General features: G+C 42.3%; 1 protein-coding gene across 5 annotated transcripts in view; it reads left to right on the top strand.

The window, feature by feature from the left end:
- The window catches only part of LOC127021523 (6-phosphofructo-2-kinase/fructose-2,6-bisphosphatase 4), a 99,555-nt gene extending 84,876 nt beyond the window's left edge, over positions 1 to 14,679 (top strand). For 4 of the 5 annotated variants that reach the window (XM_050904642.1, XM_050904641.1, XM_050904643.1 and 1 more), the window contains exons 11-14: positions 1,612 to 1,741; positions 2,095 to 2,157; positions 5,303 to 5,367; positions 8,641 to 8,894. In XM_050904642.1, coding sequence (XP_050760599.1) covers positions 1,612 to 1,741; positions 2,095 to 2,157; positions 5,303 to 5,367; positions 8,641 to 8,700 — 318 coding nt within the window. In that variant the 3' untranslated portion in view covers positions 8,701 to 8,894. Of the gene's footprint in view, positions 1 to 1,611; positions 1,742 to 2,094; positions 2,158 to 5,302; positions 5,368 to 8,640; positions 8,895 to 13,698 lie in introns of those variants that run through there. The other variant, XM_050904638.1, reaches the window with a different exon arrangement.
- The last annotated feature ends 1,563 nt before the right edge of the window (positions 14,680 to 16,242 follow it).

The following is a 16,242-nucleotide window of genomic DNA, read 5'->3' as shown; positions in this document are numbered from 1 at the left end:
TCCTTTTTCCAGGGGAAAGCACATAGGAGCTTGCAAGGATTGAGCCCAGACCATTTAATTTGATTCAGGGCTTGAAAAATAAAACAATAGATTTAGAAAAACAATTGAGAGCTTTGATCTTGTGGGCATCGTTTCTATGCTGGTCCTGCAGTGATAAAGCAGGAAGAATGATTGCAAGGCTTCAAACTATTGCATATGCAAACATACTGCCAAGATGGCCTTTTTCTGTTCATCCTTGCTGTAGATAATGGCTGTTTTGCATGCAGTTCTGGCTGAAATGCTAGGGAAATCTGTAGCCACATTGGTCTTTAACTTTAATAAACTCCTTGCCTCTGGGAAAATAACTTGCTGACAGCTTTTCTAAAGCAAACCCATTACAGTGCAGCAATTACCAGATGGTCACACGGCCTGTCTGTGGGTGCTAAAGGCTTAGGATTCGGGGCAGCAGGGCGGAGGAGTAATTGCACCAGCTGCTCCGCTCTTTGTGTCATGAGGAAGCAGAGCTCTGTGGTCTTCTTTTCTCAGCAGTCAAGAGTAATCACTGTGCGAAGAGCGGCTTGTGATAAGAGCAGTGTTCTTGCGGATGTGAGCCCTGTCTTACTAATGAGGCAGTCATTAAGCTGCAAAGTTCTCCTAATCCATTTGAACAAGGAGTGTTTGTTTTTCAAACTGATGCCATCCTCTAGGATGGTGACAGACATTTCAAACTCCCTCATCTCCTTGGGGTGATTAGTTGATCTCAGTCATTTGTCAAAGGCAGTTTCTCTGTCGCTGGTAACAGTGCAGGGGTTTGCACAGCCTCGCTGGAGACCAGCGACCACTGGGTTTCTCTTGCCAAGGTCTGAATCAGCGATGCCACTTTCCAACGGGGCAGCCCCCATGCCTGTCTTGGGACCAGGGTGAAGGCTTTCTGCTGGGGTCATTCCCTGCCCTGCTGGGTGATGTGCTGTGTTCTCTGCATGTGCAATGCATGACACATTTTGTGGAAGTATTGTCTTTACTGTGCATGTGAAAATTAAGCATGCACATGCGGAAATCCTGCTGTTCACCTGCAGCAGCAGATTCACTGTGTGCATGCTGTGCAGGACAGGTTGCAAGAGAAATCCGGCTTCCTTGCTTTGTGACTTTTGATGAGATGGTGGCTGCCATCACCAAGCCAGTTCATCAAGCCCATAGTTTGTTTTCAACGGGCAGCCTGAACAAGTCAGGCTTTGTGAACTCTTTTTATGCTGACTGTAGGCTGGGCTTCCCAGAATTTTGCTTGGAAGAGAGATGCTTTTGAAGATGAGGTATGGAAAATAATATGCAAGACTTAACCTGTACGTTTGCTGTGAATTATATTCTAGGGATTTTGTGGAAATTCTTGATCATAGTGACTAATTTAATAAAGCTTTTCCATGAGGGAAGTTTGTTACATGTATGCTCTTTGATAGTCTGGAAGACCCGGACTGTGTTCTTAATTTAAGGAAAATTATTACTCCAACATTTGTCTGTGCACTAATATAATATTTAGAAGATGCCTAATATGAAAGTAAGATCCACTGTATATACATATACTGTTCAAAGAGTTTTCCCTTTTTAATGTGCTGTGTATTTCTCCTCCCCACCCAGTCCTATGAAGATCTTGTTCAGAGACTGGAGCCGGTAATTATGGAACTTGAAAGGCAGGAAAACGTGCTTGTCATATGTCACCAAGCTGTCATGCGCTGTTTGCTCGCATATTTTCTTGACAAGCCTGCAGGTAGGTCTTCCTTGACACATTACAAATGGTCTGCTTTTTGAAAATTTACTGATTAAGGTTCCAAATGGTAAATTCTAACAATTTCTTTTATCATCAGAGGGTGGTTGTGCTAGGCAAGTACGCGAGTTAATTTTTTGTATTTGACCCACACGTGAAACTTGGTAGTTGATTTTTCTTGGGCTGCTCCTCCCCTGGAATACTGTAATGTTTGGGTTTTGCTGTTTGAATAGCATAGAGATGCGAGAGAAGAAAACAGATAAAAAGACATTTAAGTGGTTGACCTGTAACATAATAGAAAAGTTAGTGTTCTTGTAATCTGTATTTCATATGTAATTTGTTGTTCTATTTCTCAGAACAACTGCCTTACCTGAAGTGCCCACTGCATACTGTCTTAAAGCTAACCCCGGTGGCTTATGGTAAGTAGTATTAAGTATTGTAAGTATATTAAGTATATATGATATGTAAGTCTAACTATACTGTCGTGTCATCAGTAAAGTTTGTGAAGCCTTTAAATTAAAACACATTTTTAGTTTATTTTGCTTTAAAATAGAATTGAACAATTAGGTTTGACATTGCATGTGTTAGAATCAATGAATCCTTTGGTTTAAATTTGCTTTGTGTTATGCCAGAAAATACGTATGTATTAGTGAAGGCCTGAAACTACCAGTGGCTGTAACTGCTGGTGGACAGTTTTCTTTTGTACTCAGTTCATACGCTATTTCACTAATTTTTCTGGCAAACCCATGCCATTTACACATCTGGTACAGTAAGTGAGATCTCAGTTTTGAGATCTCAAACGTATTTGAGAGTATTGCTTTTTAGAAGACAGGCAAATTTACATTTATGTAGGTTTCTCATCTTACAAAGGGTGTTCCCCTTACCCTTAAATAACTTTGTTCTCTTTTCCTGAAGTATTTTTTCGTGGACCTTCACACTACCACATGTACTTACCTTGTTTGTTGTTGTTGGCATTCCTTCATCAGCAGCTATTATCAGTACTTAGCTCAGGGGCTTTAACTGAGATTTTCCGCTAGCTTGTAGAGTGTGGGGTATGGGTTGCAACATGTACTTCTTGGGTTTTAGGCTGATTGCTAATTAAGTTTTGTGTGTATGTTTCAACCTCAGCTTAACACGTGCCTGCTGTTAATTTTCTTTAAGTGATGGCTTAATTATATCTTCTGATATCTCATCACAGTTCAGAAGATTATTTATAGACAAAGAGAACTGTCTGCACAGCTTACCAGGAAATGGATTGCTAAAAAATGCTAGCAGAGTTATTAATTGGAAATGCAAAGCTGTCTTTGATTATCAGCTTTGAAAAATAGCAGTCTAGACCTGTACTTTGTTTTTTAAGACAAAGTAACTAGCTGTTACACTGGGAAATCTGTCTGAAGAGATTTTTGTCATTTAATTGCAGTGTTGTCCTACAGTAGGTAATAACTGTCTACGCTTTGGTGACATCTGGTGTTCCTAGCCTTGCATGACAAGCTGGAGTTTTGAAAATAGAGATTTAGAACAGTTAAAACTTTTTTTTTTTTTTTTTTTTTTTTTTTTTTTTTTTTTTTTTTGGAAACTGGATTCTCTTGACTTGCTAGTCTCGGCCTGTTTCCACGGGGAGGTTTTTGTTTTGGGATTGTTTTTGGGTTTGTTTTTTTTTTGTAGGAAGTTGGGTGGCTGTTCATAAATTTTAAGAGGGCCTGGATGTTTGCAGTGTTTACTCACATACTACATGAGGGAGGAAAAGAAGTGGTATGAAATACTGTCCTTGTCCTTTTGACTTAAGTGAAAGAAATTCCATTGTTCTTTTTTAAAGTGTTTGATATGTATGTCTGATTAGCACATTTCAGTCAACCTACTTCTTGGAATTTGACCACCTGAAAATACAAGGACTGTGTAAACTATTTATACAGTAATAATCTATAGCATTATTTCAAGTTGATGTGTCACTTGGCTCCAGTGAGGCAGGATGCAGGATCAAACGTGGTGTGTTTAATACCTTCCAGCTAATCCTGTTCTGGGGTAACACCTCCCTTAGGGGTTTGCTCTTCCCGGCGTTTGAAGCTAGCATCATTCCCACCCTAAGCGTCTGATCTTTAGTAGGGGAACATCTGTTATGGCCTGACAGTTGGATTAGGATAAATTAGACTTTTACCCAACAATCCAGTATAGTGGTGGTCTGTGTGGGAGCACACAGGAAAGAGAAACTGCATCTTGCTGTAGGTATGAACTTGCACATTGGTAATTAAAAATGAGCTGGGAATGTGCACATTGTAGTTACTGTGGAGTAACTCATGTCCCTTTAGTTTATATTTAAAGCTTTCCATACAATATTTCTTTCAGGTGTGGTAAGAACTGAGAGGTCTCTGGAAGTGTGTCTGCTGTGTAACCAGTCCTTAGTAATGGCCAGCATCAGAGATCAGAGCTTGGTTTTGCTTGGTTTCAGGGGTCACGATGGATCCGTGAACAGAAGGATGACTAGGGTGCTCTTCCAGTGGGAGATGGGTGCTTTTCTCCCTTAAAATCTGTTTTCTGGTTGACTCTTTCTCTGAGCGTTGGCCCTCCTGCAGTGTTTGCTCACAGTGTTCATGACAAATGGGGTTTCTCAGAATAGGCTTCCCTAAGGGAAGGCAAATACTTGCCTTACTAATTTTTTTTTTTTTTTTTGTAAAGTGTAGTGGCTAAGAAAAGGCTAAAATCACCTTTTTCTGCCATGTTGTAATTCTATGGAGTGTGTTACAACGTTAGGAAATAAGTGAGCAGAAAAATCTGAAAACCTGTTTGTGATACAAGATGGACTCTGTGGTATGTCAGAGGAATTTGACTATTCATGAATGTTGTGTAGGCTAGCGGTAGCTTATAAGTGTCATGCTCATGTGAGATAAGACAGTGTTTGGCAATCAGATATTGCTTAAAATGGTGTGGCTGCAGTGGCTGAGTAATTATAATTCTCTAAGTGGGTCAGTTTATACTACCTGAGTAATAGTTGTCTCTTCTGACTCTTTAATTTTTCTTGCTTCTCTGGAGTTTTTTGTTTTTGGGTGAAAAGGAGAAGTTCCTTTTCAGAAGTCAACTTTAAAGTTCCATTTAGCTGGGGTTAAAACTGTTTTGCACGCATAGAGGAATGGGGGTTGCTTACAACATGCAGTGTACCTTCTCGTAATCATTTTCATGTTTTAAAAAAGGAGAGCAGCATTTATCTTCTGTATTACAATGAAACTCTAAGAAGTCTAGGATGTCTAAAAACCAAAAAAATTACAAAGAAGAACTTTCTGACTGAATGTTGTTGTTCATGTATGTTTAAAAATGAGAATTTGTTTCAAAGAAAATAATGATAAAGCAAGCTAAGGTGAGAATAGGAGATGGATTATCAGATTGAGAATAATGTTCATCCTGGTGGAACAGATTCATTTCAATAGCTTTAGCTATTCAGAATTCGGGAAATTCTAGTATAAATCAGAGGGGAAAGTGATTAGCTTTCACCAACTCAAAATTAGATTGCATCTTTACTATAACTTCATCTTTAAAGCAGACCAATTCTAAAAATGTGTTTTCTATCAACAGGATGTAAAGTAGAATCTATCTTTCTGAATGTTGAAGCTGTAAACACACACAGAGATAAACCTGAGGTAAGAATACTTTTCAAATCGGAGAACTTGATGTAATATACTATCTGAGCTGATTTCCATTCTCCTTGTGGTTAGAAACGATTTGATAACTCAGCTGAGTGTATTTAATTTTACATATCAAGCTTTACTACTGATTTGCTGTTGAGGGGGGAAAAAATCCTTTTTATTGAGCAAATTTATCTTACGTACGAGCTCTAGCTGGAGTAGTTTATCTTCAAAAAATGAATGAGAATTTGAAGATACATTATCAATCTAGAAACTGTATTAAGTTCTTCCAGGCTTTGGCATTCAGCAGAAGTAGGGTGTAGTCACAAAGTACGTTTTTATGAATGCCACGCTTATTTTGGAGAGAGTAAATAATGAAATCATCAGCTTTTTCATCACGGAGATCATTGCTACATGAAAAAGAAGAATTGATGATGCCACCTGTGTTTTAATCCAAAGCTGGAGAGGAAGACTAGGTCTCTGGATACAGCAGAACAACTAGGGAAAAGGAAATTGAGCGTATTCGTAAAATTAAGTGGAGATAAGACATCAGACCGCGGCAGCTTCATACTCTCCCTGTGTCAGGCACGCAGTTCTGTGTTGATATGAGCTTAGGTTGAGTCTGCTGCTCGCACAAAGCTCTTCCATTGCTGTGTTATGAAAGTTGTGTAAAATGTGTCATGATTTCAAGTTTCTGGTTCCCTTGCAGATCCTCATGCTAATGCTGCTAGGTATGGCACTGATTCCTTACTGAGGTTATGAGCCATGCCTGCTGGTGAATTAAAAGTCAGTTTGATAACGTGAGAAAAAAGGGCTGTCTGGTTTTCAGAACGATGGTTTGTGGTGAAAAGGAATATAGTGATAAATGTGTGTTTGTGTGTGTATTCAATATGGCACGTGACACAAAATGCTTTACTTATATGAGGGTATACATTTGTGGTAGGTGTGCAGAATTCGTGCTGGAGGGATCTGCAAAGAAGTTTTGTTTTAATGACTTGGGTATTTGAGTTTTGAAAATACTGACTTTTGGTCGTTCATAGCCAAGACATTTTCTATTAGATAGTCGTATTGCGTATTTCCTCTCTCTTCCCCTTTCTCCTTTGTTGTTCTGCTTTACCACTTTTGTATCTTAGTGTGCTTTGTTAGGTTTAGGAAAACCATTCTGTTTTCACAGCGCCTAAAAGGTGTTGGAGGAGCATGGTGAAAATAAATGAGGATGTCTTAGAGCAGGTGTTAGGTTATCCATGTTAAATAAAGTAGATCAACTGAACATCTTTAGTTTGGCTGATAAAATATTGGTGCTGGATTTACAGCTTGCTAAAGTGTCTTGGGAATTGCTGTTGGAAACACCACTTCTCTAAGTGAAGATGTTTATTTTGAGGGGGAAAGCTCTGCCTGATCACCAAGTGACTCTTAACACGTCTGGCAAGTGATGTGGCCATAGTGACGTTGGTGTTGAGTGGCTGTGTTTCAGGTGCGTGGAGAGGATCATGCAGATAGTTGCATTGCAGTGGACACAAAGACATAAAGCTGTTTAATTCGAAAAGAAATAAATTGAGTTAATGAATTTTACAAAAGGAAAAAAGGAGCAGAGGCATTTTTATTAAAAAAACTCAAACACTTTTCTCCCTCTGCCCCCAAAGAAACCCAGACCAGTGAAGTATGGATGATGATACGCTGTTCATGTAGTAGGGCTGAATGAAGGACTAAGTTGATCCTGTCTGCTTTTAAATGCTGCTCAGAGGACTATGCAAATTTCCAAAGCTTTCATTTACATTGCCTACGAAAATGTTAATTACTTCTGTAAAATTAAGTTTTCAAATAGTCTATTGAAGTCAAAGCATTTAATTAAATGCAGCATCACAGATAACAACATTGTTAAACAATGAAACTATTTAATTAAGAATTGCCCAGTGTGCTGTTCTGTGCCCCCACAAGTAATTTGTAGTCTGTGTTTCAGAACAGTGCACTCCTTTTTGGCTTCAGCTGGAAGCATTTGTTTTCAGACGGCAGAAATGCAGGCCAAGCACTAGAGTATTTGTTTATAGTATGTGTAAACTTCATTGTATGATGATGATTTGTCTGAAGTGGATTGAAGCCTTGTGTTTGTCAGCATTGTAGTGGCTTAAGTTCCTGACCTTTTCAAAGGAAGGAGTCTATAGTCTTTTTACTGAAAATAATTCAGGGGAATTACTTTAGCTGTTGCTTGGGTCCCCTCTTTGGGCCAGAAAACAAGCACTGGGGTAAAATGTCTGCTTTGGACCTCTGTCTTAGTCAGTGACTGACAGACAGGGAGATTGCTTGTAGCAAGAAACCCGGATCTCCGTTTTGATTTTGTGGGGGGAAGGGGAGAGAGAAATGTTTAGTGAAAGGTGAGTTTGCTTACCATGGTGTAAAACAAGTAAGACTCATGAAGCCCATCAGCACGAAGTTTGAAGAATTGGCAATGATTTGGCCTAAAATGGGCCAAATCTTAGATCAAGATCTTGTCAGGAACTTCAGAACAGTTTATCATAGTCTGCTTTCTTGGTGGAAGGGCGAATACTAACTTGCACAGTCTTTGGGACCTGCATGAGGTGGTACCATGGCAGGCGTGATTCCTGAGCCTGGTTCCGCACAGCTGCCCTCAAAGCTGGGCTTCCTAGCGCGAGTGTTTGGCTGTGCTGGTGGTTTGGTTTTGTTTGGTTTTGAATAATTTGCTGCATTGAATGTCTTCCCTGCCCCCCCCCCCCCCCCCCCCCCCCCCCCCCCCCCCCCCCCCCCCCCCCCCCCCCCAGCCTCTGCAAAACGAGGTGGGATCTAGTTGGTGTGATCAGTCTTGAATGGTTAAGGTGTCTGGGAAGATATTTTTCTGTTTTGTCAGGGGTAGTACATTGCCTATAACACAAACAAATGTTAAAAGTCTTCCCTTGGGAAAGAAGTATATGGCATAGTTTAGCAAAGCACTGAAAGTTGCTTAATGGATAGATGTGCATGTGCTCAAGCACATGTTTAAGTGGATTCCTGCTTGGGCCTGTAAAAGACTTCCTCCTAAACATGAATGACTTGAGCTTTTGGTAATACTATCAGCATGGGATCAGCAATTACTGTAAATGTGTTTTCCTGCTGTCTCGTTCTGGGACACCAACCAGCTGTCAGTCTGCTGCATTCTTGGGCTGGGGGGGTTAAAAAAATCTCTGCTTTTAAATAAATGCAGCTGTGTACTTGTGAAGGAATCTGATGGGGGTTTTTTGTCGCTCTTACTGCTGCATGATAAATATTCTCCTCTGTATTTTTATTATTATACAGAATGTAGACATTTCCAGACCTCCCGAGGACGCTCTTGTAACAGTCCCTGCTCATCAGTGAATCCTGTGTGCTGATCAACTATCGAACTTGGGGTGCTGTTTTCATCCTACTACTTCAAAATAAATTGAAAAACTAATCATTCCAATCACTTTGAAATAAAAAAGCCCCACCCAAACCCAACAACTCAAAACCCAAACCAAATGTCTGTACAGCGCATGACTTGAAAAAATTATCAGATCACAATAAAACTATTGCACTGGTTCATTTATTGTGGACGAGTTATCAAACATTGACCGGCTGTCAGTGGTATGCTGTCTTTGTAAATTGCTATAATTTAAAGATCCTGCAGCATTAAGTTTTATTGTAACAGCCAGCAATCATTTAATGTTAGTTGCAGTGTGTTTATGAAAGCCATGAAACACAGCATCCTGTGTGAGATGAGGAAAAGCTGAAGTTTGTTGTCTAGGCACCAGTATTGTCTCTGTCAGTGCCCTTGGGAGTGATTGGACTGCTCTGTAGCATAGAATAACAATCCATAGTTACTGTAAAACCTTAATCCTGCTGATCCATAGCGCTAGTGCTCTAGATGTGCTAATTAATGATGTGCTGTTTCAAGAGGGTAGCGAGTTCTCACTTAGTTCCAGAACAATTATTCAAGGTACAGGAATGTGTATAAATGTTTTTAATGTATGACTTTTCTTAACAGCTGTTCTGCATTAACTAGGCTTTAGGGTTTGCCCGCCGGCAGAAGTGATTTTAAATTTCCTCCTTTCCTGCTTCTTGTACGGACGTGGGTGATCGACGAGCATTTGCAGCTCTGCTCCATAGGTTTTGTACCCAGATTTTATCTAGGCTACAATAAGCAGCATTGATGGTTTCAGAATGTGGAAGCAGAGGTAGCCCTGATGATTTTGTAGCTGGGTTGTGACTCCAGTAGGCGCGGGATCTCAGACCAGCAGGGTATGCATCCTAAACTGAATTACAGCCAAACCTTTCACAGGCTGGAGAAGACCGCAGCTTGTTTGAGATGTGGTGCCATGCCTTGGCTCCTTTCTCTGTGATGTTACGGTGGGCAAAATGAGGCAGTGGGAAGCATCTGTGCCATCGAAGCAGCTTTGTTTAGGTAGCATCGAGTCTGGGAAAGGCAGAAAATCACCAAGTCCTGGAACTGTCTTCCGAGGAGGGGGGCCTTTTAGTCTTGCAAGTAAGCAAGAGTGGCGTGTTGTGGAAAGCTTTTATCTGTTTAGGTTTCTCAGGTAGTACGTTTTTCCAAAACCGGGATTTTGGAAAAAGAGTGTTACATATCTGCACTTTTAAAATGACACGGAAGTTTTAAGAGGTTTATAGCAATCAGGAATGTCTGATAGAACCAGATAACCTCCTGGCCACAGAGCCTCCCACTGTACCGCTTGGTATTTAGTTAAACCAGTGTCCCAGGATGGGCTGGGACTGATGGAGCCCAGATTGTTTTCCTCTTTCTGTTATGACCGTGACGTGGGAGTGTTTTGTCGCTTTTCAGTGTTTAATTGCCCCAGCCTCTTGGCATGTGCTTTGCCGTGAAAAATGCCATGGAGGAGGAGGAGATCTGAGCCTGCCGTACCTGCTTGCACGTTAATTAGTGAGTCCAGTTGTTTTTACCTGAGAATTGAAGTGACGTCCCTGGGAGGTCACTGGCCATAGTTGGGTACTGAGAAACTGCGCCGAGGCGGCTCGGAGTGCTGTCACCTCCGTGGGACACGACCGAAGGAAATACTGTGCAAATTTAAAGTAAACGCGTTACATTGTTGACGGAGCCAAAATCTGCGCAGGCGTCTGCTGTGGAAAAACTGAGTTTTGCTGCTTGAAAAAGGATGGCTTGGGCTGCTGGAGGAAGTGGAGGGGGAAGATGGAAGGGGCCAGCACTTGGCCGGAGAGGAAAGCCGGGCTTGCCTGCTCTGCGGCCGGCGGAGGTCGCAGCGGGAGGGGAAGCAGCAGGAAGCGCCCAGGACCCTCCATCCCTGTCAGCTGCTGCCAGCCTGATTTCCTGGGGCTGCGGCTGCGTGTTGTTCTCTTTGCCGAGCGTAATGCTCGTTGTGCTGATGCGTGCAACAGAGTGAAGGGGATATTTAAAAGCAGTTTTGCGCTCTAAGGGGTCTCCTGTTATGGCAGGATTGCTTAATAGTCCTCTCTGCCTGAGAGGACTTTTTCTTAATAAAAGAAAGGCCTGATGCTGGGTGGGAAGCGGCAGTGACAGTTTGCGGCACAGCTCGTGAAGGGAAAGCTGGCTGGTAAGAGTACTGGATTGTTTATATTGTGCTGTTTCTTTCTCTCTTTGTGCCTGCGCTGGTTGTTCAGCTGTGCAGGGCCCTTATTAACTGCATCTGCTTTCACTGTCTTCGTGGCTCCTGTGCCTTTCAGAGCCCTCTTCCCTAGAGGAGCCTTCCTGCGAAATCTTCCCGTTTTGCTGTGAAGATCGCATGTAGCTAATCAAAATAAAGCTGAAATGGCAGACTGTCCTGTTCGGAAACCCCTAGCACTTTGTTTTTGGTGGAGGCTCTGTTCTGTAGGAAAAAAATGTGCAAAGCAGAGGGGAGTATAACGAGGAGAGGAGGAACAGTGGTATGAGAGCGTATTTGGGTTAATCTGCGTGTTTTGAGTCTTTCCAGAGAGGACTGGGTGAGACGGACCCTTGTGCAAGGCAGAGTGAGAGCGCTCCTGCCCCGGTGAGCACTGAGCCTCCTCGGGGAGCAGGCTCTGGAAGCAGGAAGCCGCTGCCCGGACTGACCGAGGCCTATATGCCTTGGTAGAAATAGCACTGAAAAAGGGTGTGTGTTGGTTTTGTTCCCACGCCTGCGTTTCCCGGGCTCTGCAGACTGTGTTGCGGCTGGTGCCTAGCAGTGGGAGTGCTGTTCCCAGGACGGCAGTTTTGTCCAGACGTGCTTTGGTAAGGCAGTGCTGAGCAGTTGCAGGGACGCCGTTTGGTCCCAAAAGTAAGGCTAGAACCTCGGTCGGCTTTCTAAGCAGCAGCACTGTTCTCGTTGCACGACTTTTCTCTCTCGATGCCTATGGCTATTCTGGAAGCGGATACAATCCCAGCTGCCGTAATCTAATCTAATGTGATTCCTGTGAGTAGGAATCCATTTACTATTAATGAGAATATTAGTCCCTTTCTAAGCCTCAGTTCATCTGGTCTTGCAGTTAGGCATTCTGTTTGTCTAATAAGCCCTAGGGTGTGTTTATTAGGGTTTATCCCAGACGGAGTTTTCTTTCTTCAGTGCGACAGTTCAGTGTGCTTCGCTTCTACAGCCTGTTCCCCTTCACATTTACTCAAATCGAAGCACCTTTTGCTTTCAGCTTTCTTGACTGCGTATCGATATTCCCTCTTGGGTCTGTCTCAGTTGCTGAGATGCTGCTTTCATCTGATACCTCTCATTGACGTAAATAAGCTGTGTCTTCTGCCTTGTCTTGACCACCTTGTTTCCTTTTAGTTTCATGTTACAGCTGTCTAGTTCTTGCTGCTTGCGGACTAATTTCCAGTACCTCTGGATTCCTGTGTATTGATGCTCCATTTCATGCTCCATTTAATTTTCTTTGAATCAACAGCAGATGCTCAGCTTAAAAGATTTTAGCCAATATTCTTGGATTGCCTGTGGAGACATCTCCACAGTCCCAAGGAATTTCTGGGTACGTTGGATCAATTGCTAAGAAAAATGCAAACAAATGAAACAAATGCCAGCATGTTTTGGGTTTTTTTCCTCCATTGTGGTCCTGCAGAGTGTGACTTGTTTTGCCACGTCCTCATGTTGTTAGATGCTGATGCTTCTCTGTGTCCTTTGCTGCAGAAGAGATGCTACCTGTAGAAGCTTCTTTCTGAAACAGGATTGTTGCTTTTCTTTCCTTCAAAGAGAAGTCAGAGAGTGGGTCGGGCAGTGTGCTGGTGGGTGCAGAGACTTTCAGGACGTGGGTGACTCGGCCCAGCAGCGTTCATGCGCGTCTTCTCAGAAACCTTGGTGTGGTGTGTTTGTGGTGGAAAACAGGGTGATTTATCCAAAGGCTGATGAGAAGGGAGAGGGCTGACATTAATGCAGGAGAATCGGTAAGGGCAGAAGCGATGTTGGCACACTTCAACCCTCAAATCAAATCTGGTGCTGCTTGTTTATCTCCTGTTTTCATAAGAAATGGCTGAAAATCCTAGAAACTGGGGTTGGGGAATGGCTTGCTTTTTAAGTTGATGCATTGTGGGTGAGGGAGTTGTGTGCTGTCTGAGAGCGTGTGCTGAGAGTCCCCCTCGCCGTGTGCTAGTGGGGCTCTCCTTTTCCTTGAGTTGGACTGAAGAGACCTTGTTTTGAAAGTAGACTCTAAAACCACTGAAACATTATCTGATGTCAGTGTGACATCTGCCAACATGCCCGTGTGTCCTGAAGTGCATTTAAATTTATGTTACCAGCTCTTTAGGGAGTTTTTTAGAGTCCTTCCAGTGACTTAGCTGCTTACAGATGGGATCAGGATTAGTTTTATAGCTGTTGGTGTTCAGGAGTCATTTCCTGGAGTGTGCTCGAAACAGAGAGAGATGGGCTTCCCTCCCTCCAGGTTTTATCAGTTCTTGTGTGGGTTATGACCTTTGCTGTGTGGTTTTGTTTTTTCTTACACTATATGCATAAAGACTAGAAGAGATAGTGGATTAGAAAAATGTGGTTAAGAACGGCGGTTAAAGGAAAAAAGTCTTAAAAAACATAACGTCGTGACCTGCCTGTGGTGTGCAGAGACTGATTGTTGTACCAGACCCGGTGTAATACGTGTCTTAGAGATGCTTTTTCACTGGCAGCAGAGAGCCTGCTTTTAGGTATCTGAGGGACTTGGGCTCTGCGAAGCGCGTTAACGGCTGGGACAAGGTCTAAGCTTGGCTTCTGACTTCTGCTCATGGGCTGGGACCTTTCCTTGTGTTTTACAAAACGTTTTGAGGAAATAAGCATTAAAACTTGCTCATCTTTTGCCTTACGTAATAGCCGTGTGTTAAGCAAAACTACAGCTGCCCCTGAGACCCTTGCTTCAAAATCTTTTTTGTCTTTAAATTTGCAGAATGTAGGTGTGGATCGGTCAAGAGAAGAAGCTTTGAGGACAGTACCTAACCACCTATAGCTCCAGTTCCTGGGGGCGGCAGCCCTTCCTCCAGCGCAAGAGCGTTAAGTGGCAGCTCAGGTCCCGCAGAACGGAGAAGGCGTTGCCGAGCGCCGAGTGAGTTGGAACGGACGTGCCTCCCCTTCACTTTTAAGACATTTCGAATGTGATTCAGCTTCTTTGGAGAAAACTTGTAGTTGTGGATAACTCCTAGTGCCGAAAGGTATCACTAAAAAGATTGATGGGAAGCAGAGCAGAGTTGGTTTTAGATTTTTTTGTATGTAAATTTGTGCAGTTTCAGTGGTTTTTATTGTTCATCTGTGGATACTGCAAGATGGTTAATTGCTCGTGTCAATTTTACTGTCAGATTTTAACTAGATTTTACTTTCTTTTTTAAGTGTTTTTCTAAGAGTTCCTCTTATTTTTACTGTGAATGATTGCCTAGAATTATATGGAGATTTTTTTGATGGCATATTTAACATAGGTAAAATTCTGCATTTTGAGCATTGGAGGCTTCGTGTTGCAAAACTACTTGAAATGGGAAAGCCTATCGGCTCTGGGAGCTTTTCTGTGTTTTAAATTGAGCTTCGGTTTGCCAGCCACGAGTTAAATTTTTCTCAAATGGGGAGACTTTCCCTTTGGAAAATAAAAGCATTAAAGCTAGATTTGCTACCTGAAAGATTCTGCTGTTTTAGCAAGATTTTAACATTTTCCAGGGGCCAGCTGTGTTTTGGAGGGCAGTGGAAGACACAGTATGAAGTGGGGGACACAAGCATGAGTATAGGTGGCAGCCTGGGTAATGAGAAAGAGAGAGAGAGAGAGAGATGTCCTTTCTGCTGCAGTTACAGGAGGGGATGAGCAGCTTTTCTGAGACTGGAAGGGAGGGGAAAAGGATTCAGACTGTCAAGGGCTGGAGAAGCTGCTTGTCTAAGACTGTGACTTAGTGCTGTGATTTTTTTTTTTTTTTTTTAAGGCAATTTTTGGAATGAGTTTCAACATAAAAGTATATGCTTCTCTTCTATAGCCACATGTAATACGTGCATCAGGAAACAGTACAGAAAGGTTAGGTGGAGTTTAACCATTCTAACAGCTCATGCAAGACAAATGCCAGGTAAATTCTGAAATTATTTTTAAGGCACACCTGCCTTGGGGTTTTTTGTGTTGTTTTTAAACATCTTCCACCATCCCAGTTCTTTGCTGCTCTTTTATACCTTGTGAAACTCCAGTGCTAAAAATGGAATTTTCTATGTCTGTCGAGGCCACAACCTTTTAACTGTACTAAATCAATGTGATTTTCTGTGTGTGTTACCAGACAACTGAAGCGAGCTGCCAGCACTGCTGCTGGCTCTTAGTTCTGAAGCGAAGAGAACTATTCTTTGGTAGTTGGACTGTGTTTTTTCTAAGGACTTCTCTTCAATTAATTGAGCTTTTACCATGTATGTTGTTGGAGGTTGTTTTGTTGTTTGTTTTTTTTTTTCTTTTTCTCAATTCCTGTGTGAAATACTGGGCCCTCATAACGTAGTTTTGCAGGCAAGGGCTAAATTGTCTTTTGTTTGTGCAGGGTTTATAAATGTGCTGCTGTTGTGATTTTTTTTTTTTTTTTTTTTAAATAAGCTAATTTCAGCAATATATTCAGCTCTGGAAGTAAGCCATACCATATCGCTGGGTTCCGTTTCAGAAGAGGAACGTGTAGGGTACAGAACGACCAGAAACACTTGCTTCAAGCGCTGCTGTCTAAAGCTTTGTGTGTACGATCCACGTGTTCGGTAACGCCCATTTCAGATCTTTATTAATTCAGCTGTGTCCATAGTTATTGTGTGAGGAGAGAGACCACACAGCGCTGCTCAGAGAATTTAATTTATTGATGCGTAGTTAACAAGGCCACCTTCGTGGCAAAAATGTAGAAGTACTTTCCCCTCCCCATTTGACGTGTGTTCAGCGTGGGAAAGCCGGGCTGTGCTCCAGGCCGCCCTCGCTCCTCCAGACCTCCGCCGTCCAGCCGTGACCGGGAGTTGTTAAACAGTTTTTAAATTGAGAAAGTCAGAGTCTGTCTGTAGTTACAGAGAGCAAATCCCAGGAGTCTGTATTAGAAAAGCGGGGTTTTACCGGCTGACTGTGGTACTTCTTGAGCTCAGACCTGGTTGAAGAAATGTGGCGGAAGAAAAGGTTTCCCCTAGTGAGAGCTGAGCCCAAGGGCCGCTTCTCTTCACTGGCGAGCATGGCTTGAGGTGTCTCCCCTCTCTTGCTTTCTTTGTTTTACCTCTCTCAACTTTCAGGGGTGCTGTAAAATTCCTTGAGGCTAAATGTTTTATGTATAGTAGGTATTTTTATAGCCTGCTTTTGAATATACTGTGATGAGTGTTTTACTAAGTTGGGTTTTCAGTAAAAAGAATTGTATACAAGTGTAAATAAACTGTTATGCCGATACTTGAAGAGAAAAAAAAAATATGAAGTTGTCTGTTCTACTTTAGGAAGGTACTAAATCACTGACTGCATCCGACCCTT

Source organism: Gymnogyps californianus, chromosome 13 (genome assembly GCF_018139145.2).
Source record: "Gymnogyps californianus isolate 813 chromosome 13, ASM1813914v2, whole genome shotgun sequence".
In the NCBI taxonomy this organism is placed as follows: domain Eukaryota; kingdom Metazoa; phylum Chordata; class Aves; order Accipitriformes; family Cathartidae; genus Gymnogyps; species Gymnogyps californianus.
Note: the sequence above shows the minus strand (reverse complement) of the source record. Positions and strands in the feature narration are given on the sequence as shown.